Here is a 23,263-nt window from a genome sequence, read left to right as displayed (position 1 = left end):
CTTTAGATCAGGTCCGCCTTTAAACTTTCTAACGGAGGGCCATTTCTAATGTGGAAACAATTCAGGATCTTTTTGTGTTAATGCTTTGATGGTTTTTACTCACTGTGTTCCATGAACAAACGTGTCATGTGTTCTGACAGCTCAGACGGGCAGTTTGGTACCCTGTAGCAGTGAGAGAGCATCAGTGTACAGATCATCATTTCAGCACTTGCATGCTGGGAAAGCTTCCAGCTGTCTATCTATCTACAGACACTCTTCAGCTCAAGGATGAGTGCTCTCGTGGACGGGATACATGTAATAATAACATGAGAGTCTATTTATGATATTGTAGATGTGTACTGATGGATATTTGTTGTGATGATATTGAGTTAAGCTGTTCTGTGTCGTACATTAGTAATTATTTAGTAATTATCAATGAATGCCAGTTTGCAAACAACATCAGCTGCCTCTAATTGAACCTGGCCTCTTTGGTGATACCCTGACGAGAGGTACATAACAGTTTCACTGACAGCAGAATTTAAATTTAGCTTTATTTCGGGCACATTTCAGTCTACAATTTACAGTGCACAGGATTTTACCCGTGACAAAGGTGAAAGGATATGAAAGTGTGAAAGAATATTAAAAAGTTCACGCGGTGTTTCATAATTTCAATTTACTTAATGAAATTCAAAGCTCTAACCTGAAATAACTTTTAAAGCCTGTTTTTATATGACGTGAAGAGTTGGCTATGTATATTTCAATTGATGGTGAAGCAGTGATGGAATAAGCAATCAACACAAAAAGCCTATTAATTCCCATACATTCCCAAATATTCCCATGAATTTTCCATGGAAAATTTTCCATTTTTAATTTCTTGGAATTATGGTACCCTTTTAGAAGACAAAATGTGATTTGTTACATTTATTGTTTCTCAGTGTTGAGTGTTTTTTTTGTTTGTCTGGTGTATCTTTATTATCAAAGAAATGACTACTTTCTTCCTGTTATATACGCTAACAGTTACACTGTCTAAAATGAACACTGCCTAACATTGTCATTGCAGGCGAACCTGAACGACTCACACAACCAGATGGTCGTGCACTGGGCTGGAGAGAAGAGTAACGTGATTGTTGCACTGGCCAGGGACAGTGCAGGGGCCACTGGGCCCAAGACCAGCTCGGTGAGTATGTAACCCAAACCCAACACATACAACATACAAAACACTAACCCAAGACACTTACACCAGCCGAAAATTACTCCAAATTGTGTCCTGCATGGTCAAATTGTTCAAAGATGTGGCACAGTCACACAACTACAAGCCAGCCCTAATCGCCCAATTAGTGCCCGACATCACTGATGCTCTTCTGGCTGAAAGGGAGCAAGATCCCTGCAGCAATGCTCCAACATCTACTGTAATATAAAGCCTTCCCGGAAGAGTGGAGGTGATTATAGCTGCCGAGGTTGGACCAACTCTATATTAATGCCCATCATTTTGGATGATTTTGGCCGTGTAATGTATGTTTGGTGAAGGGTTTTTGATTAATGTGTTCATATCTCCAGCCAGGCAGCATTAAATGGTGCAGAAGATGTTTCTGTGTACATTAGAGACCCATTGAAGCATCACTGAGTGCATTATTGGTTGACGGTGAAGTGGGGACACTTGTGGAGTGTCTCACCCCTGCTGTCCCACGTGTCCATCCCATGGCAGGTCTACGTCTCCTATGACTACGGCACCAGTTTCACGCCCATCTCCGACAAGTTCCAGCTGTCCAGCAAAAAGAAGGGAGCGAAGCAGGTTATCGCCCAATTCTACCACAGCCCTGCTGACAACAAGAGGGTGAGTATCTGAATACAGGGCAGGCCATTCATCCATCCATTATCTATACTTGCTTATCCCAGGCAGGGCCGCAAGAAGTGCTGGAATCTATCCCAGCATGCATTGGGCGAGAGGCAGGAATGCACCCTGGACAGGTCACCAAAATATCGCAGGGCACACACACCATTCACTCACATGCTCATACCTATGGTCAGTTTAGAGTCTCCCAGTAGCCTACCTGCATGTCTTTGGACTGTGGGAGGAAACCGGAGTACCCGGAGGAAACCCTACGTGGGCACGGGGAGAACATACAAACAGCGCGCAAAAATACTCATGCCTTGATTCAAACCCAGGACCTTCTTGCTGTGAGAAGCTGGTGCAGTGCCTAATATCTTTTGCATAATACTGTATTTCAGTGCTGTCATCAGTTATGTGGAATCCTGCTGTGTTTTTGTGATGTGACTGACATCTAAGATAGCACAACTGAGAGAAGCTGTAACTGGAAATTGATTTGCTTGTGTGTTTCTACCATGATGGCATAAAGGGGTTTAATATGACACTATTCATTTTTAATTGTAGTAAAACAAAAGAGCAGATGATACTAAGGGAATATATTGCTCAAATGTATTCCCTAGTTTGTGAGCTAATCAGGCGTGTGTAGTGTGAAAATGTCATACTCACCATGGAAACATTCCTGCACAGTTTATTTTGCGGTTGTGAAAAGAGGGTGTTTTTTTTTCATCTGACTGGCCACGCCCCAGGGCTCCGTTTTGTTACGCATGTTGACCGGGCCTGGCGGGGAACGGTGCCTTTCTGATTGGTGGCTGAGCCCACATCTGGCAGCCATTGCTGTTAATCTCCGCTGTGGCTTTGGCATCTCGCGGTGCTGTCCGGGCCCTCACACGAGGGACTGGCCCGCGCTCCTGCTCCTCAGCGGGGAATCCGTTTCACAGCCTGCTTCTGACCACCCCGCGCCTGCAGGCCGCTCCAGAGCTGAGGGCTCGGGCTCGGGCGGTAGGTACAGGGGAGAGGTGATTATGTGAATGTGGCTGATCAAAGGATCTGAGGAAAGGTAGAGTTGGGATTATAACTAAATGGCTCACATTCCTGTTGTTGGAACAACAGAACTACAAGGTTTTTACGGTGATTTAGGGAATTTTAAGTAAATGTTTCTGTGTTTGCAGCCTTCTCTTTGTTGTGGATCTGTGTATTTGGTGGTTTATGTCAAGTGGTCATCCTGTAGTCTACATTAACAAAAGTCATTGGTGTTCTAGACCAGAGGTGGGCAATGAGGGTCATATCTATTTCTGTTTTTCATGCCAACTTCTGGTCTTGATTACAGAATTAGCTCTAACATTTAGGCCACCTGACATTTTAGCTGCATTTCTTGATTAGTGCATAGTACAGCTAAAGTTGTACAGACTGAAGTTTTTTATAAATCTGAAACCCCTACTCTGCTCTTAGTTCTTTTCCACCACGACTGCATTCCCTGGTAATCCCTCCCTGTCTTCTGTGCCCCACAGTACCTCTTTGCAGACACCACCAACAGCTACCTGTGGAACACCTTCGATTTCTGCAAGACCGTCCAGGGCTTCTCTCCCCCTTTCAAGCCTACGGACCTACTGCTTCACAGCACGAGGCCCAGTCTGTTGCTGGGATACGACAGCTCGCACCCCAATAAGCAGGTACGTCGCCCCGAAGAGTCAGCAGCGCGCACAGCTCCTACTCCAGTAAATAGGCCTCTCATTATCTCAGCGTGTTCGCCAATGAACGGGAATGTCTCCCCACTGAGTCCGTCCTCCAGTCAGCTCTCATCCCAATGCGCAGAGCTGCTATGCTAATCCAGGGTTTGGGCTCACATTTGGCTACTTGAAAAGTGCTGTTCGGATTTGTTGTGAACGTATTTGTTAGTTTTGTCCATTTTCATGAACACAGTATTTTCTCACCCAGAGGAAAGCTTCTACTTCCCACACCAGCAGCTTGTCCGTTGTTTCACGCTTTGGAATCTTTTTGGTTTAACAGTTTGCCATCTATAATTGTAACAGATTTGATATGATTCATAAGTTTTGTATTTTATGATTTTGTGTGTGTGCGCACGCGTGTGTGAGTGAAAATTGCAAACACCCCCTCACTCTTACATTCCTGTTTCTGTAGCTGTGGAAGTCGGATGACTTTGGAGAGACGTGGGTGTTGATCCAAGAACATGTCAAATCATACTTTTGGTGAGATTTTTTTTTTTTTTTTTAAACAAGCATGAATATTATAACAGTGTGTGTCTACCTTTCTGTCTGTCTGTTTGACTGGGTGTGTGTGTGTGTGTGTCTGCCTGTCTGTCTGATTGTGTGTGTGTATGTGAGTGTGTGTGTGTGTGTGTGTGTGTAAGAGACAGAGAGAGACAGAGATGATGTTAATAAGATGTCATGCAGAGGAATGGGCAGGGTTCATTGGCTGTGGTAAATCCAGGGTTTGTTCAGGGTACTGTCTCCTCCTCGTGCATCCTGGCAGAGTTTGAGTTCTAATCCCAGTGAGCCTGCAGTGTAAGTAGCTTGTGCAGATCCTATTAAGACTGCTGTAAGCCTGAGAGCTCCATGCTGCTCACACCCTACTGCTAAACACATTCTGCCTCCTGCTGCAGCAGAAGAAGCCTTGCAGTCTCGGTTATGTGTCCCTCAGCATAGCGTCTACACTCAGACTACCTTTAGCATGCTGAGGGACCTTCGCCCCCTTGTGAGAGCTGGTTTATGACTGTAGCCTCGACCGTGCTTGCCGGGCTGCACTTACTGTGGTTCTGGGCTGTCCCAAAAGTTCTGCTCGCATTCAACCCTGGACAGGCATGGTCTCCAGGCCAAGCTAGCTCTGCACAGCAGAGCTTCTCAAACTGCGGTGTCTGGTTAACAATATAAAATGCTTTGTTTATGCTTCCTTACTGCATAGATGACACGTTATGCCTACGTATATGAACCAGACTTTCTTCCAAACGGGATTTGAACCTGCAGCCCCCTGCGCGAGTGACTGTGGCTCTGTGTTGCAGGGGGGTGGAGCCCTATGATCCGCCCACCACGGTACTGGTGCAGAGGCACGAGCCCCAGGGCGTCTCCACCGTCCTCAGCAGCACCGACTTCTTCCAGAGCGAGCAGAACCGACACGTCATCCTGGAGCGGGTCGACAGCTTCCAGCTCCGGGACAAGTACATGTTCGCCACCACCACCGCCTCGGTGAGTCCCGCCCTGACCACAGTCCTGCTGGCCCCAATCCCAGCCAGATTCACGCCCTGCCCAGCTGGCACTGGGTCCAGCTTCTGTGTTCTTCTAAATTGGCCTGTTTGTTTGGGCTGGCACCTGTGTTGATACTACTTGTTCACGTTTGCTCGCTGTGCCCTTGAAAATAATCCCCTCGATAACCTCTATGAGACGTACAGTGCTTGCGCAACACGCAGAAATAATGCATTTGCTTGAAAACGTACGTCTGAAAGGAAGGCTGGATTGAGCAAGCTCCCTGTCGAACGTGGTGAGTAATATCGCAGTCACCTCGAGACATTACTGTGAGAGAGACGCAATCATAGGCGGAATCCCCTCCAGCCAAAGAAGCCTGATTTCTTGGAAATTTTACTACATCAAAAGAATAAAAACATGCACGTCCAAATTCTCAACTGGTGCCAGACAGAAAAAAAGCATGATACATAACGCACACAGTATACTGCTCCCAGGATGAACGTGTTTTATTAACATGACATTTTGAGATACGTTATCTTGTGCATTGTGCGTTTGCCTCTGCAGTATTAAGATATATTGGTGACACAATTATATGCTATGTGATGTATTTCCATTGTATTTTGGGCAGTGGCACTTTTTGTAAATTGACGGTCAGATGATCCAGTGCCATAGCATGTCATGTGGGTATTTAACGGCATCATTTTCAAATGCTCTTTTATCTGATGAAGCGCCTGTAGGTCGAACCGTCGTTTTTTAGTGTCAATAAATACTGTTATCTTGGGGGCAGTATACAATTTGACTATTGTGCCAATAAAAAATTCAAAATCCTTAAAAAGCCACGACTGTTTGTAAAGCGTAGTTTGAAAGTCGTGTACTAATGTGAGTCCGGTTTGACTGGGAGCCTTGTGAGTGGATCCATGTTGGATGAGTGGGGTCCTTGCCTGGTCTCATCCGAAAGATGGCATCTCCAGCAGCAAGGTGTCCCCCTCACAGCACTGGGGCATTGGGGTTTATTTGATCAGAGGGAAGATTGCCCCCTGCTGACCCACCAACACCATTTCCAGCAGCGACTTAATTTTCCCTGGTGGTCTCCCATCCAAGTACTAACCAAGCCCACGCCTGATTAGCTTCAGCCATTGGGCAGGAGCAGGGTGCATGGTGGAATGGCTGCTGGCTGATGAAAGCGTTGGGTTTTTCCGCTACGCTACGCGCTGGTGGTCTGCCTGTCATGTGGTAATCAGCCGCATGCGGGGAGTGGCGGCGGGATGCTTTCTGTCGTCCGCCAGCTGTGTGCCAAGGGCGTGGGTATTAACTTCCAATTAGCGGTAGCGACAAAGCTCACGACAGCAGCGAACAAACCAGACATTTGAGGGCTGCCGTAGGAAACGAAATGCGAAAAGCGGCTCCTGTCTATCGGAGCGCTTGGTCAGCTGCTGCTCTGTGAACGTTTCAGCTGGTAAGCGGAGTGTGGTAAAGCATGTGGGCTCGCTTCCACTTACTCTGGAGGGAGTCATTATTTGGTTTGGTTTTGGTTCTGCGCTAGCGCGACGTGTGCTATCCGCTTTTAAAATGTTTCATTCGACTCTTCTGGGCCAGTGGAATTTTGGTCAGAGCAGATTTTTGTGTGGAAAAGCATTAAGCGGGACAAACTGCGCTCACACAGAAGCAAATGCTCAGGCTGAGCCACAAAGCGAATGAGCTTTCTTGCAGCGAAGTCTGTTAAAGAGCATTAGAGTTTGGACATTTGTCAGCCTCTAGACACTGAAAGGTCGGTTTTAATCAATGAAAAGCGTCAGGCCCCGAAGAAGGCTGTCAGAGACTGTGTGTGGGTGGGAGCCTGCTTTATGTGTTTTGAGCTTTTTCTTTTTGAACCTGTCACGGGATACGCCCGGGCTCTGAAGGCTGATGAATTGAAACAGCCTCAGACCCGGAGCTTGTGGTCGAGGAGCAGTTTTTCAAATCATTTCTCATCGATCTGATCTCACAGAGAGGCAGATTTTTATGGACGTTCTTATATGAACCGAGCGCCACTTTTTTGTGATGTGCAGCGGGGATCTGTGGCTTGTCGGACATAAAGGGCGTGAGCCTGTTCTGGCTGCCCGAGCTGCGTGCTTGGCTGCTTGGCTGCTCTCTTCTGATTTGCCGGAGAACATGGCGGTGGTGACACGGTTTCATATCCCAACTCAGGCAAAAAGGAAAAATTGTCTTTAACGGTTGGTGAAAAAAATAAAAAAAAGGAAATGGACAAATGTCATGTGACCTCTCTGCTAAAGAAACTCAAACAGTGTTGTACAATGAGCATGAGAGAGTGTGAGATTGAGTGAGAGGATGAAGCCGGTCTATAGAGTGAGTGAGTGGGTAGAGTGGGTTTTAGAGAGAGAGAGAGAAAGAAAGAAAGGGATGGGGACAGGTCTTTTAGAGAATTCATTAAATGGTTTCTGTGTTCTTAATGAAGTCACTCCTGTGTATCCCCAGTGGTCCTTAACAGTCCATTTTGTTCAACATCACAGCTGCCCTTTATTTCACCCTGTACTGGACACACAAACTGGAGAGGACACAGCAGCCAGAGAGCATCCCTCCACTTCAGGGCTCAGCGCAGAGTGTCTCTCTCGCTCTCTCCCTACTCCCTCTCTCTCTCTCTCTCTCCTGCACCGCTAATCGCATTAGGATAATGAATATTGTGAGAGCCTGTGCCGGAAGCTTCTTAAGACTAATTAAAGCCTCCAAAACCAGGCCCCCTCTCATTGGACTCTTCTGTGCGGGCAGTGATGATATTGATCCGTGGAAATGACTGTGCCCTTTACATATTCGGAGATGACTTCCTAATAACTGGCATGGAGGAGATTGCCAGATGAGATGTGGACTGTGGAGACCACTGAGACTGGCAAGCCCTCCACTGCCCGGTTGGTTCCCCCCCCCCATTTATGGGATAAAATTTAGCGATGTCACACGTTTCATGGATTACAAATGCAGAGAGGGTAGAGGATGTGCAGTCAGTCATACAGGACACACATGGGGAAGAGTGAAAAGAAAGTTCTGGAAAGCTGACAATGTGGGCGGAAGCTCTGAACTGCTCTCTTGTAGCGACATCATAGGTCATTAAAGAAAGTAATCAGACCGCCAGCAAGTGCTGAAAGTGGGTTCTGCTTGTTTCTGCCCACACAGACCCGCCCCATAATGCCCCCTTATCCAATCCGCTGGGTTAATAGAGCAGTCAGCCTTTTTACTGTGGCTCATCTCAATCCTGGTCCTGGAGAGCTGCAGGGTCTGCTGGTTTTTGTTGTTGCTCAATACTTTGATTACTTGAAGTCGGTGATGACACCATTAAACGAACATCATCTGGTATCCTGGGTTTAAATTAGATGCCGATTTTAAAGTTAAATTGAAAAGCCTCCCTCCACATTAAGGTTGATGACCGCTGCTGTGTCTGCTAAAGCGTTTCCTTGTCAATGCGTCAGTTTGATTGGCCGGTATTTGGAGCATTTGCCTTTCTTCTTCTTTCTTGTTTCGTGCATCTTCATCCTTTGCTGTGATTCATTACTGCAGCAAACATTGTGTCCAGTGTCACAGGAGAAACCTCTCTCAGTGCCACAGTGCTGCTCAGAACATCACAGGAGAAACCACGCCCACCCCTATCAGAGCATGATGAGAGAAACCACACCCACCCGTATCAGAGCATCACAGGAGAAACCACACTCACCCTATCAGAGCACCACAGGAGAAACCACAGCCACCCCTATCAGAGCATCACAGGAGAAACCACACTCACCCTATCAGAGCACCACAGGCGAAACCACATACACCCCTATCAGAGCATCACAGGAGAAACCACACTCACCTCTATCAGAACATCACAGGAGAAACCACACCCACCTCTATCAGAGCATCACAGGAGAAACCACATACACCCCTATCAGAGCATCACAGGAGAAACCACACCCACCTCTATCAGAGCACCACAGGAGAAACCACACTCAGCCCTTAGTGCCACAGGAGAAACCACGCTCACTGTGCTATTCAAGCATACCTTTATTTCAGTGAAACTACTTCTGCAGTGAGGCAGTGCTGTTGAAAGATCTCATTATGTCAGTGAAATCACTGCTGTAACCCAGTGCTGTTTAAACATCTCTTTCGTTCGCCTCTTCAGTTCAGCTGGTTGCTTCAGCACTAAAACGCACTGTGAAACACTCAGCGCTGAAACGCAGCTCTGTTCACGGGGTCTCTTGTGAAACGCGGTGCTTTTTGAAGGGGCTTTTCTTGCTCGGCGCGTCCCCTCAGCCGTTAAAGAATTCCTGGCTTCGGGAGAGAGAGAGAGGCTCTCCTCTGCTCTCGGCGTTCCAGGACATTCTTCACCCTCCTCTCAGCCCGGGCCGGGATAGTGCTGCGGCCGCCGGGCTCTTCCTGGATACGGCCATGAAGCCGCCAGATAAATCAATGCGGCGAATAGAGCGCGGGAGCGCCGGGCCCCCGGGGGAGGGGGGCGGAGGCAAGGGGCCGAGCATACGCTCTGTGCCCGGGAACAAGGGCCGTTTGTGGCCGGCGGGCAGAAGCGCCGCACATCCGTCTGGGTCCCCAGCCATCGGTCAGCGGCCCTGTCACAGCGCGTCGTTCTCACGACTCCCGATGAACGAGGAAGCTCGCTTTTTTTTTTTCTTTCTTTCTCCTTTCCTGTGTTTTTGTTTTTTGTTTTGTTTTGTTTTTTTTTTCAGCAGCAGAGAGAACGCTAAATCCCCTTTGAGATGCGCTCTTGTAATCCTGGATGATTCTGCGCACCCAATTACCCCGCCGTGTTGGAAACAAGCCACCCACAAATTATGCGTTTTAATGCATCGGCAACGCTCGACTAGAGTCTTAAGAATATGCTAATAATGCACTAATGATACTCAGCATAGCGGACACGCAGCCTGCAACTGCGCTGTTGTGTGTTTCAGCGATAAAGCTTCAAAGTTTATTTTTGCTATTAGTATTTTTGTTGGAATCTCCCGGTCACTTTCTCTATCAAATTTTTTAGTCTGATTGTGGTTCAGATTTTGATATTTTGCAACTTCGAATGCTGCTCTTTAAATGTACAGCATTTTGCGTCTTGAGATTATTTTGGGGCAAACGGTTTTTAATTCTTTTTTGACCCTGATTTTTTCCCCCATTCATTTGCAATGTCCAAATCATGTACAGACCCTTCTCTCCACTCATCATGATGCAGCGTCCTCTCAGTTCCGGAAAAAAGCACATCATCATATCACACTCCATCGCCCTGTTCAGCTCTCCAGCTCTTCAGCAGTCTCTCTGTAGAGCAGTGTGAAACTGCAATGCTAATGCAGCTGTGGATGTATGACTAGGTTCAACTGTGAAAATAATTGTAATTCTTGTGGTCTGAGGTGTCCTACTTAAAATTTTTCGTTTTGGCAGTACGTGGAAATCCTGGACTTGATTTCTTGTTTTTTGTACTTTATTATTTCCCTAGCATGTGAACAGCTTTAAGTTTGTATATACAGCGCAGTGTGTGTGAGCATGTCTGTGTGTGTGTGTGTGTGTGTGTGGGTGTCTGTGTCTGCATGTGTGTGTGGATGTTTGTGCGTGGGTGTGTGTGTGTGTGTGTGTGTGTGTGTGTGTGTGTGTATGTGTGTGGATATGTGTGTGGGTGTGGGTGAGGATGTGTGTATGTGTGTGTTTGTGTGTGTTGGTGTGTGTGAGTGTGTGTGTGTGTATGTGTGTGGATATGTGTGTGGGTGTGGGTGTGTGTGGATGTGTGTTTGTGTGTGTTTGTGTGTGTTGGTGTGTGTGAGTGTGTGTGGATGTATGTGCGCGGGTGTGTGTATGTGTGTGTGTGGATATGTGTGTGGATGTGGGTGTGGGTGTCTGTGTCTGCATGTGTGTGTGTGTGTGTGTGTGTGGATATGTGTGTGGGTGTGGGTGTGTGTGGATGTGTGTGTTGGTGTGTGTTGGTGTGTGTGAGTGTGTGAACACACAGGTAACAGCTATAGTTGTGTTGGTGCTGTTTGGACAGGGTAGGCCTGTTTCCCTCTCCTGTGTAACCCTGCTGATTCATGTCCCTTACAGACTCCACAGGAGGGCCAGAACCCCTCCTCCGTCCAGCTGTGGGTCTCCTATAACCGCCAGCCCATGAGAGCTGCCCGCTTCATGACCCGCCATCCAATCAGCGTGAGTATGCTGCCCGCAGCCCCTCCCCCTCTGACAGAACAACAGGACGGCTGGCTCCGCCCTCCTGTTTTTAACCCCGCCCCTTAAACACGCCACACTCCTGCTGCAGTAAAACCAGCCTGTAATTCCCCCTGTGAGTTATCTGATGTAACCGCCCTCCCGTAGGAGTACTACATCGCTGACGCCTCGGAGGACCAGGTGTTCGTGTGTGTGAATCACAGCAACAACGCCACACACCTGTACATTTCTGACACTGAGGGCCTGTCCTTCTCCCTGTCCCTGGAGAACGTGCTGTACTACAGTCCCGAGGGCTCAGGAAGCAGCACGCTGATCAGGTACAGACACACACCTGTACTACAGTCTGATCAGGTACAGACACACACCTGTACTACAGTCTGATCAGGTACAGACACACACACCTGTACTACAGTCTGATCAGGTACAGACACGCACACCTGTACTACAGTCTGATCAGGTACAGACACACACACCTGTACTACAGTCTGATCAGGTACAGACACACACACCTGTACTATAGTCTGATCAGGTACAGACACACACACCTGTACTACAGTCTGATCAGGTACACACACACACCTGTACTACAGTCTGATCAGGTACAGACACACACACCTGTACTACAGTCTGATCAGGTACAGACACACACACCTGTACTACAGTCTGATCAGGTACAGACACACACACCTGTACTACAGTCTGATCAGGTACAGACACGCACACCTGTACTACAGTCTGATCAGGTACAGACACACACACCTGTACTACAGTCTGATCAGGTACAGACACACACACCTGTACTATAGTCTGATCAGGTACAGACACACACACCTGTACTACAGTCTGATCAGGTACACACACACACCTGTACTACAGTCTGATCAGGTACACACACACACCTGTACTACAGTCTGATCAGGTACACACACACACCTGTACTACAGTCTGATCAGGTACACACACACACCTGTACTACAGTCTGATCAGGTACAGACACACACACCTGTACTACAGTCTGATCAGGTACACACGCACACCTGTACTACAGTCTGATCAGGTACAGACACACACACCTGTACTACAGTCTGATCAGGTACAGACACACACACCTGTACTACAGTCTGATCAGGTACAGACACACACACCTGTACTACAGTCTGATCAGGTACAGACACACACACCTGTACCATAGTCTGATCAGGTACGGACACACACACCTGTACTACAGTCTGATCAGGTACAGACACACACACCTGTACTACAGTCTGATCAGGCACACACACACACCTGTACTACAGTCTGATCAGACACACACAGACACCTGTACTACAGTCTGACCAGGTACAGACACACACACCTGTACTATAGTCTGATCAGGTACAGACACACACACCTGTACTACAGTCTGATCAGGTACACACACACACCTGTACTACAGTCTGATCAGGTACACGCACACACACCTGTACTACAGTCTGACCAGGTACAGACACACACACCTGTACTACAGTCTGATCAGGTACACGCACACACACCTGTACTACAGTCTGATCAGGTACAGACACGCACACCTGTACTACAGTCTGATCAGGTACAGACACACACACCTGTACTACAGTCTGATCAGGTACACACACACACCTGTACTACAGTCTGATCAGGTACACACACACACCTGTACTACAGTCTGATCAGGTACAGACACACACACCTGTACTACAGTCTGATCAGGTACAGACACGCACACCTGTACTATAGTCTGATCAGGTACACACACACACACACACACACCTGTATCAGTTACAGACAAACACACCTGTACTACAGTCTGATAAGGGACGCACACCACACACCTGTACTACTGTCTGACCAGGTAAAGACAAAAACACCTGTACTACAGTCTGATCAGGTACAGACACACACACCTGTACTACAGTCTGATCAGGCACACACACACACCTGTACTACAGTCTGATCAGACACACACAGACACCTGTACTACAGTCTGACCAGGTACAGACACACACACCTGTACTACAGTCTGATCAGGCACACGCACACACACCTGTACTACAGTCTGACCAGGTACAGACACACACACCTGTACTACAGTCTGATCAGGTACATGCACACACACCTGTACTACAGTCTGACCAGGTACAGACACGCACACCTGTACTACAGTCTGATCAGGTACAGACACACACACCTGTACTACAGTCTGATCAGGTACACACACACACCTGTACTACAGTCTGATCAGGTACACACACACACCTGTACTACAGTCTGATCAGGTACAGACACACACACCTGTACTACAGTCTGATCAGGTACAGAAACGCACACCTGTACTATAGTCTGATCAGGTACACACACACACACACACACACACCTGTATCAGTTACAGACAAACACACCTGTACTACAGTCTGATAAGGGACGCACACCACACACCTGTACTACTGTCTGACCAGGTAAAGACAAAAACACCTGTACTACAGTCTGATCAGGTACAGACACACACACCTGTACTACAGTCTGATCAGGTACAGACAAAAACACCTGTACTACAGTCTGATCAGGTACAGACACACACACCTGTACTACAGTCTGATCAGGTACAGACACGCACACCTGTACTACAGTCTGATCAGGTACAGACACCTACACCTGTACCATAGTCTGATCAGGTACAGACACACACACACCTGTACTACATTCTGATCAGGTACAGACACACACACCTGTACTACAGTCCGATCAGGTGTGAATATGAATACCTGTACTACATGCATGCATGTGTGTGTGTGTGTGTGTATTTATGCATGCGTGTGTGTGTGTGTATTTATGCCTGCGTGTGTGTGTGTACACACACAGATACTTCGCCAGTGAGCCCTTTGCAGACCTGCACCGGGTGGAGGGCCTGAGGGGCGTGTTTGTGGCCACGCTCATCAACGGCTCCCTGAGTGAGGACAACATGCGCTCCGTCATCACTTTCGACAAGGGCGGCACCTGGGAGCTGCTGACCCCGCCCACTGCTGACAGCCTGGGCGGGACTGTGAACTGCCAGGTACGCCTCCTGTCCCTGACCAATCAACCGCTGGACTCTAACTGTTCAGTATTTTCAGGACTTGTTTAAATTCTGTGGAGGTATTCATTATCATTGTACTCTTGGGTGATTTTAACTTGCCTTGTGATGTGGGGGGCTTTACCTGAGGTGGGGTTTGTTACTGTTTGAGTTCACTGGGGAAATCAGACGGGCTGAAACCCCTTAATTTTTTAACCTCCAGGAGAAGATTATATATGGTTAACTCCTGGATCTCTGTATAGGAATATTAGACATGCTATACCCTGGAATCTCTGTATAGGAATATTAGACATGCTATACCCTGGAATCTCTGTATAGGAATGTTACGGACATGCTATACCCTGGAATCTCTGTATAGGAATATTAGACATGCTATACCCTGGAATCTCTGTATAGGAATGCTAGACATGCTATACCCTGGAATCTCTGTATAGGAATGTTAGACATGCTATACCCTGGAATCTCTGTATAGGAATGTTAGACATGCTATACCCTGGAATCTCTGTATAGGAATGTTAGACATGCTACACCCCTGAATCTCTGCAGCTCTCCAGGGGGTGCTCTCTGCACCTGGCCCAGCGCTGGAGTCAGCTGCTCAACATTCAGCTGCGGCGCATGCCCATCCTGTCCAAGGAGTCTGCACCTGGCCTCGTCATGGCCACAGGTGGGTCTCCATGACAACCGGCCGCGTGCGCTCACAGGTGGGTCTCCATGGTGACCAGGGTGTCAGCAGAAAACCCACACCGTTTACCGATTTTGGAAAGTAAGCAAATGAGGCCCAATAAATATTCCTCAGAGCTGAAATACAGCTGTTGAGCTCAGTAAACGGCAAATTGTAAACTCAGAGGCAGTGAAACGAACTGAAGAGCCCTACTGCAGGGAGACGACCCTTGGGCCTGTTATAGGAGGTTTTGTTGACGTGCTTAAAGATATAGTTCTGGAGGTGGTTACAGAATGTCTTGCTGCGGCATTTTCAGAATGCATTTGTTGAGGAGGTTGTAGAAGCTGGTGCAGCAGTGGATCTTTGGCTGGCCTGAACCAGTTTAAATGGAGCGTCCTGGCAGGTTACCTCAGGTTATCTGTTTTCTGAGAAGGACACCTTGAAAAACCCTCATAGAAGTCATCGGCTTGATTAGAGATTCGTTGAGGGTGTGTGGAGTGCGGCCATTTCTGGACCCGTTCCCTGATGAGTGTTGATTTGGAAGGGGGCGGTGGCAGCTGATTTGTGTTCATGTGGATGGGGTTGATTATATAGCCGCACACAGTGAAATTAGCCCATCCTGGCCGTGGAGAGCAGTGAATCTGCATAGTCACGGACGCCACGCTTGGAGACGAGAGCAGTTACCCTGTCGAATTTTGGGTCTGAATTGTATCCAGCAATTACCGCTGCTCTGTGCCCAACACCCAGAGGGAATCTGATTGGCACCTGCTAGTACAGCGCTGTCCAATCAGGGGAAGTTAAAGCCTTTGGTTAGATTATTATGTGCTAATGCGTCAGTAGTACTGTGAGACATCTGCCACTTTCTCTTTATTACGCACAGACGCAACACAAGCACACAGTAATTATGTTTGTCTTGCCTGCTGGGTAATTAAGACACAATCCCACACACACTCAAACTAGGACCATTCCCACCAGCGGCTAATTGCCGGGTCTTTAGCTGTTAGAAAAATGGGCTGAAATTAGTTCCCTGGTGCTTCAGTGTTTGCTTACATTTCAGGCAGTGCACTCTGCCAGGTCCTGCATTTCAGGGCAAAACGCTAATGAAGCGGATGCTAACTGTGTGAGAGGTTTGTCTTTTCAGGACGGGTAGAAGGTCTGTCTGACTTCGTGTTCTGGGTGATTTCCGCTGCCCCTCCCCCTTACAAGTCCTGATCTCAGCTCATTAATGCATTAATTAACCCACCCCTTCATTATAACTATGAACATTTTATATAAGGCAGCAAATACTGATCTATGATTAAAAACCCCTCTCCTTTAGCATAATTATGAAAAACTGAAATCTGATCTAGGTACAGTGTTTGGTCAGGGAATCTGTCTCCACCTCCTCAGTCTGTAATGACTTCTCATAGCTCTTCTTCATTCATAAAAAAATATAACTAAAAAAGCAGCTCTGCCAGCTTCAAACAAAATAGAGAAACGCTCTGTTTCCTTAGCGCACCCCTGGAATGGGAAAAGTCTGTTGGTCTGGAGACCAGGTGGAGCATTCATCATCTCTCTCTCACCATTGTAGTGCTGTCGGGCACCATGTGCTACACTCATAGCTAAGGTCACTATCGCCCCCAAAATGGCTGCTTCAGCCTGCTCCCACCTCAACTCAGACATTTTTCTCCTGCCTCCCTCAACCAATCACAAACACTGATCTGGAGAAGAGCAGACATTGGCTGGTGTCTGGTTGCCATGACGAGGGCATTTATTTAAAGGGCATTCAGCAGAATATAGTTGAATGTTATAAAACATAATGAAGTTTTCTATATACTCACCACATTCTGACAAATTAGTTCTGACCCTGCCCTCCTTCTCCCTCTTCAGGTTCTGTGGGGAAGAGTCTGGCCAACAAGCCCAATGTGTACGTGTCCAGCAGTGCTGGGGTCCGCTGGAGAGAGGTGAGTGACTGTAACACACACACACACACACACACATACACACACACATGCACTATCAGCTGTTTTCAGTGTGTGTAATGACCGTAGCTGTGCTATGGCTGTTTTCAGTGTGTGTAATGACCGTAGCTGTGCTATGGCTGTTTTCAGTGTGTGTAATGACCGTAGCTGTGCTATGGCTGTTTTCAGTGTGTGTAATGACCGTAGCTGTGCTATGGCTGTTTTCAGTGTGTGTAATGACCGTAGCTGTGCTATGGTTGTTTTCAGTGTGTGTAATGACCGTATGACCGTAGCTGTGCTATGGCTGTTTTCAGTGTGTGTAATGACCGTAGCTGTGCTATGGTTGTTTTCAGTGTGTGTAATGACCGTAGCTGTGCTATGGCTGTTTTCAGTGTATGTAATGACTAGCCGTGTGGTTTCCTGAGTGTAATGACTGTTCCTGCCCTACAGGCGCTGGCGGGACCCCATTTCTATACCTGGGGGGACCACGGTGGGATTCTGATGGCCATCCCTCAGGGGGGGTCCACCACCCAGCTCAAGTGAGTGTCCCTGTGACTGCCACCATCAGATCACTGTGGAGGCTGCTTTGTCTTGGAGTGTGTTAATCACTGTGTGTTATTGATGTTTGTGAAAGGGTCTGCTCAGTGAGGGTGTCTGTTTGTGCCAGAGTGTGTCTTTCTGCTTGTGACTGAGTGGATCTCTTTCTCTCTGTAAGGGTGGGGGGGGGGGCTGTTTTTAACGTATCAGAGCAGGTCACGGTGGGTCGCTGTGTGACCGTTGACTGTTGACCGCGCGCGGTCTGTCTCCACGGCAGGTTCAGCACCAACGAGGGCGAGACGTGGACGCCGTTCCAGTTCTCCTCGCGGGAGGTGTACGTGTACCAGCTGCTGACGGAGCCCGGCGAAAAGAGCACCATCTTCACCGTCTTCGGCTCCTACGCCGACCAGCGGCACAGCTGGCTCATCCTGCAGATCAACGCCAGCGACGTGCTGGGTGAGGGAGCTAGCTACCCTCTGAGGCTGTGTTTGTGTGTGTGTATGAGTGCGAGTGTATGTGAGTGTGTGCGTGCGTGTGTGTGTGTGTGAGGGTGCACGTGTTCTGAGCTGTGTTTCAGTAGTGTGTGTGTATGTGTGTGTGTGTATGTCTTCAGGGTGTACTGTAAGTGTTCTGCACTGTGTCTTAGTAGTGTGTGTGTGTGTGTGTGTGTGTGTGTGTGTGTGTGTAAGAGAGAGAGTGTGTATTCAGGCTGTACAGTAAGTGTACACGGTGTACACTGTGTCTCAGTAGTGTGTGTGTGTGTGTGTTTAGACTGTGAGGTAAGTGTTCGGCGCTGTGTCTCAGTAGTGTGTGTGTGTGTGTGTGTGTAAGAGAGAGAGAGTGCATGTGTATTCAGGGTGTACAGTAAGTGTACACGGTGTACACTGTGTCTCAGTAGTGTGTGTGTGTATGTGTGTGTGTCTAAGAGAGAGAGTGTGTATTCAGGGTGTACAGTAGGTGAACACTGTGTCTCAGTAGTATGTATGTATGTGTGTGTGTGTGTGTATTTGCAGGCGTGCCCTGCGCAGAGGGAGACTATAAGCGCTGGTCCCCCTCAGACGAGCGTGGCAGCGCCTGCCTGCTGGGCAGGGAGATGGTGTTCAAGCGCCGCTCCCCACACGCCACCTGCTTTAACGGGGAGGACTTCGACCGGCCCGTCACCGCCACCAACTGCTCCTGCACGCGCCAGGACTACGAGTGGTAACCACCCCCCCCCCCCCGGACATTACTGTCACATTCCTGATCGTTTAAACATCTCTGTGAGCACCTCTGATTGGCTCCAACACTCCCTGAGCACCTCTGATAGGCTGCCTCCCCCTCTCTCCCGCTCAGTGACTACGGCTTTAAGCTGAGTGAAGACCTGTCTCTGGAGGTCTGTGTTCCAGACCCGGAGTTCTCGGGCAGTCTGTATGCCCCGCCGGTACCCTGCCCTGTAGGAACGACCTACCGCCGCAGCAAAGGGTGAGTCTGTCCTTCACGCCATCGCCCTGTGCGTTTAACACCCGGTCAATGGAGCACGCCCAGCTCCCGTCAGCACTGCAGAGCAGGGCCCCGGTGTGCCGTTCTTATTGGCTGTTACGAAGCAGCTTTTGTCCAAAGGCTGGGTTTCTGACTCTGTCAGCAGTGTGTTGTACCTGCTGAGTCGATGCGGGAAAATAATAATGAAATAAGAGCTGTGAGAAACTTGTTAAGTTGTCAGTGCGGTTCTGTCTTATTTGCAGTATGAGATTACAGGGTCAGGCATCCCTTGCCTGTGACAACAGCACCACCTAGTGGCTAAATATGAAAAGTGCCCCAGGAGAGGACAAATGAGTGAAAGTTGCTTTATTATTGATTTATTATTATGTATGCACAGGAAATGTTTTTGTTTGTTTTGGCAACTGGAGTTCTGACAGTTGTAACTGTGAATTTGTGTAAGCTTGGAGATTATTAAAAAGTAAATGGAAAATTAATTGAACAAGAAAGGATTGATTAGTTTATAGGAGTTAGTCACGTTTAACAAATGTGTTAAAATTACCCAGTACTCAACTCATTTTTCAAAAACTGTTAATTCAGTCGAGAACACCAGGCAGTTGCTGTTGTGCTGGCTGTATGAGTTGGGGCTGTGAGTAACTGATTGAATGACTGCATGTATCGCTATGTGTGGCCGTGGTAACCCAAATGTGTGACTGTGCGTTGCAGGTACAGGAAGGTGTCGGGGGACAGCTGCAGTGGGGGTGATGTGGAGGCCAGGCTGGATGGAGAGATGCTCCCCTGCCCTGTGGGAGGTCAGCTCTGTTCCTCTCCCTGCATTCACTGTTTACACACTTGCATAGTTAAATCAGGAGTCACTTTGCTTAATATCAATTCAGAGCAGTTGAGAGTATATCAGACACTTGAGAAATAGTTCTTTGGCCTACTGATTATTAAACTTAGCTACATTCAGAAGCTCCACACATTGTTTTACTGGGGGTTATAGGAAATGAAGTCCACTGGCAGAGGATGTCAAACATGTGCAACAACCTCAGAACTTCAGCTCCCATCAGCCAACTCTGCAGATGTTTGAGATGGCTGATTGGACAATCATGTTTTAGATGCAAAATGTACTCACTGCCGTACTTTGTTATGTTTGGTCTTATTACTCCAGAGAGTAATGAGTTCATCTTGTACGCTGTGCGTAACTCCATCCATCGTTACGACCTGGCCACCGGCACGGACACGCCCCTTCCCCTCTCTGGCCTGCGCGAGGCCGTCGCCCTGGACTTTGACTATGAGAGGAACTGCCTGTACTGGGCTGATATCGCCCTGGACACCATACAGGTCAGGAACACGGCCATCTTCCTCAATACCAGCCATCTGTGTGTGTGTGTGTGAGAGAGTGTGAGAGTGTGTGTGTGTGTGTGTGTATGTATGTATATGTGTGTGTGTGTGTGTGTGTGTGTGTGAGAGAGTGTGAGAGTGTATGTGTGTGTGTGTGTGTGTGTGTGTATATGAAAGGCATTGTTAACTACGACACCCCTCTATGTAATGCGCTGTGCGTGACAGCTCTCCTGTGTGTGTGTGTGTGTGTGTGTGAAAGAGAGAGAGAGTGTGTGTGTGTGTGTGTGAAAGGCACCCCTCTATGTAATGCGCTGTGCGTGACAGCTCTCCTGTGTGTGCCCGCGGCAGAGACTCTGTCTGAATGGCAGCTCTGGACAGGAAGTGATCGTGAGGAGGGGCCTGCAGAATGTGGAGGCCCTGACCTTTGACCCCGTCAGCAGGCTTCTCTATTGGGTGGATGCTGGAGCGCAAAAGATTGAGGTATAATGCTTTTTATTCACAAAACATACAACGATGGCACAGAAATACTGATATTACTCTAGCAGTAGATACAGATGTAACTAAAAACAAAAATAATAGGTCAGAAAAATATATTTGCCAACAAAATGTAAGTAGTTCTAAAATTCAAATGTTTTTGAGTGTGTTTTTGAAGATTCCAAGTGTTGTAACCGTGGTAGCGTCCACTTCCTGTCCCCAGGTGGCTAACGCTGATGGAGACCTGAGACGCACCCTGCTGAACTCCTCAGTGCTGGAGCACCCCCGAGCTCTGGCCCTCATCCCCGCCGAGAGGTACTGTGGACCCCCCCCCCCCCCCCCCCCCCCCCCCCACCCCCATGAGTCAGATATGAATTTACTTTAACATCTGCGTTGACTCTGTATAAAGCTTGAAATTGGTTTGATATTTTACTTACAATGGCAGGGAAAAATGTGTAAGGTTAGATTATTTTGTTAGCCCATGATAAGGGTATGGATGGACATAACGATACGCTAACTGCTTTACTGGCGTTCCTGCTTTACTTTAAGGGTTTACTGCTGGGCCTGTCTGCTTGTTTAAATGGGCTGGGTTCTTGCTCTGTTCTGGATGAGAGCTGATTGGGTTCTGGCCTGGTTCTGGCTGGGTTCTGGCTGAGTGCTCAGTCCGATCCTGTCCCTCCCGCAGCCTGATGTTCTGGACGGACTGGGGGGATCGGGCCGCGGGGGTGTACCGGGGCTGGATGGACGGGTCCAACGCGTCCTGCATCGCGTCCGAGGGCGTGCGCTGGCCCAACGGCATCGCCGCCGACGACCGCTGGCTGTACTGGACGGAAGCGTTCGGCGATCGCATCGAGAGGGCCGACTTCACCGGGGGCCAACGCAGCGTCGTGCTGGCCGGGCTGCCCCACCCCTACGCCATCGCCGTCTTTAAGGTACGAGCAGCACCGCACGCGCGCAACACTGCCCCCTACTGGCGCATAACGCCCCTTTAAACAGAAATCAGCAGTATATGTGTAAAGTTTTTAATTGAAAACATGTCCACATTTGCGTGTCTCAGAATGACATCTACTGGGACGACTGGTCGCGGATGGGAATCTTCAAGGCCCCCAAATCCGGCTCCCTGGATAGCGAGCTGCTGGTAGGCCGGCTGACCGGAGTGATGGACCTCAAGATCTTCTACAAGGGAAAGACTAAAGGTCAGAGCCCCGTTTAGCGCAATTAAATCCTGACTGATTCAGAATCAGCCGGGAGTCCCGCATGGCAACACACCAGTGGCCAGAGCTCAAGCAGGGAGGGTTTCAGTCAGCAAAGACCCCCCATTGGCCATTAATGATTTCTCTTGGCCAATCAGATGCGTGCAGTCTGATTAATTGGACACTTCCAGGGCAGAAAATAAGCTGTGGCTGTGTGCACTCCCCCCTACTGTAGCATTTTTAATGGGTCTAAATATGAGTGGAATATTGATTTAAAAATGATATGAACCAAACTGGTATAAAAGGGTACCTGCATTGGATTTTGTCATTTAGTTGTGTGTGTGTGTGTGTGTGTGTGTGTGTGTGTGTGTGTGTGTGTGCACGCATCTCCTGCAGGTCGTAATGCCTGTGCCAGTCAGCCCTGCAGCCTGCTGTGTCTGCCCCAGCCGGGTCACCGCCATACCTGCGTCTGTCCAGAGGGGGCGCCCACCACCCTCCTGCCCTCTGGAGAGGTCCAGTGCCAGTGCCCTACTGGATACCTCCTGCGCAACAACACCTGTGTAAAGACAGGTGAGAGCGGGATACTGTACTCCAGGAGGTTGGAACAGGCGTAGGTAATTTAGAGGTTGCAGGTTCAAATCCCAGGCACTATCTTCGCCATTTCAGACAAGATACTTAACTTTAACTCATGTCAGTAAACATGCAGATGTATAAATAGATGGTGTGTAATAAAAAGTCATCAATGCTGGTTGCTGTAGATAAGAAGTCATACGTGAAGCAGAAAGTCAGATATAAAATGGAGGCTCCTGGCCCCTGCAGGACCGGTCCCTCGGCGGGTACCCCCTGCAGGCTGAGGTATAATCTCCCTCCTCCCTCTCTGTCCCGCCAGAACACACCTGTCTGCCCAACCAGTACCGCTGCGCCAACGGCAAGTGCATCAGCAGCATCTGGAAGTGCGACAGCGACAACGACTGCGGCGACATGAGCGACGAGCTCGAGTGCCGTGAGTAAAGCCTGCTGGCATGCGGTCACCCCGACCACCTGTACGCTCGCATTCACCAATACGGTCACATCAAACATCTGCCCGGTTACACTGACCGCCCGTACTCTCGCATTGAACATCTGCCCAGTCACCCCGACCACCCGTACGCTCGCATTGAATATCTGCCCAGTCACCCTGACCACCCGTACTCTCGCATTGAACATCTGCCCAGTCACCCTGACCACCCGTACTCTCGCATTGAACATCTGCCCAGTCACCCTGACCACCCGTACTCTCGCATTGAACATCTGCCCAGTCACCCTGACCACCCGTACTCTCGCATTGAACATCTGCCCAGTCACCCTGACCACCCGTACTCTCGCATTGAACATCTGCCCAGTCACC

The 23,263-nt window shown here is 48.6% G+C and overlaps 1 protein-coding gene across 1 annotated transcript in view; it reads left to right on the top strand.

Moving 5' to 3' along the window:
• LOC118209942 (sortilin-related receptor-like) overlaps positions 1-23,263 on the top strand; it is a 63,261-nt gene that overhangs the window by 21,356 nt on the left and 18,642 nt on the right. The window contains exons 2-23 of the mRNA XM_035385673.1: positions 1,040-1,156; positions 1,685-1,813; positions 3,316-3,477; positions 3,947-4,014; positions 4,824-5,007; positions 11,062-11,163; positions 11,329-11,498; positions 14,062-14,254; positions 14,819-14,936; positions 16,803-16,876; positions 17,324-17,412; positions 17,688-17,866; positions 18,424-18,610; positions 18,743-18,871; positions 19,592-19,677; positions 20,037-20,209; positions 20,558-20,689; positions 20,907-20,998; positions 21,369-21,615; positions 21,741-21,879; positions 22,273-22,446; positions 22,766-22,879. Coding sequence (XP_035241564.1) covers positions 1,040-1,156; positions 1,685-1,813; positions 3,316-3,477; positions 3,947-4,014; positions 4,824-5,007; positions 11,062-11,163; positions 11,329-11,498; positions 14,062-14,254; positions 14,819-14,936; positions 16,803-16,876; positions 17,324-17,412; positions 17,688-17,866; positions 18,424-18,610; positions 18,743-18,871; positions 19,592-19,677; positions 20,037-20,209; positions 20,558-20,689; positions 20,907-20,998; positions 21,369-21,615; positions 21,741-21,879; positions 22,273-22,446; positions 22,766-22,879 — 3,058 coding nt within the window. The remainder of the gene's footprint in view (positions 1-1,039; positions 1,157-1,684; positions 1,814-3,315; positions 3,478-3,946; positions 4,015-4,823; positions 5,008-11,061; positions 11,164-11,328; positions 11,499-14,061; positions 14,255-14,818; positions 14,937-16,802; positions 16,877-17,323; positions 17,413-17,687; positions 17,867-18,423; positions 18,611-18,742; positions 18,872-19,591; positions 19,678-20,036; positions 20,210-20,557; positions 20,690-20,906; positions 20,999-21,368; positions 21,616-21,740; positions 21,880-22,272; positions 22,447-22,765; positions 22,880-23,263) is intronic.

The sequence above is a fragment of the Anguilla anguilla genome, chromosome 12, assembly GCF_013347855.1.
Source record: "Anguilla anguilla isolate fAngAng1 chromosome 12, fAngAng1.pri, whole genome shotgun sequence".
NCBI lineage: Eukaryota > Metazoa > Chordata > Actinopteri > Anguilliformes > Anguillidae > Anguilla > Anguilla anguilla.
Note: the sequence above shows the minus strand (reverse complement) of the source record. Positions and strands in the feature narration are given on the sequence as shown.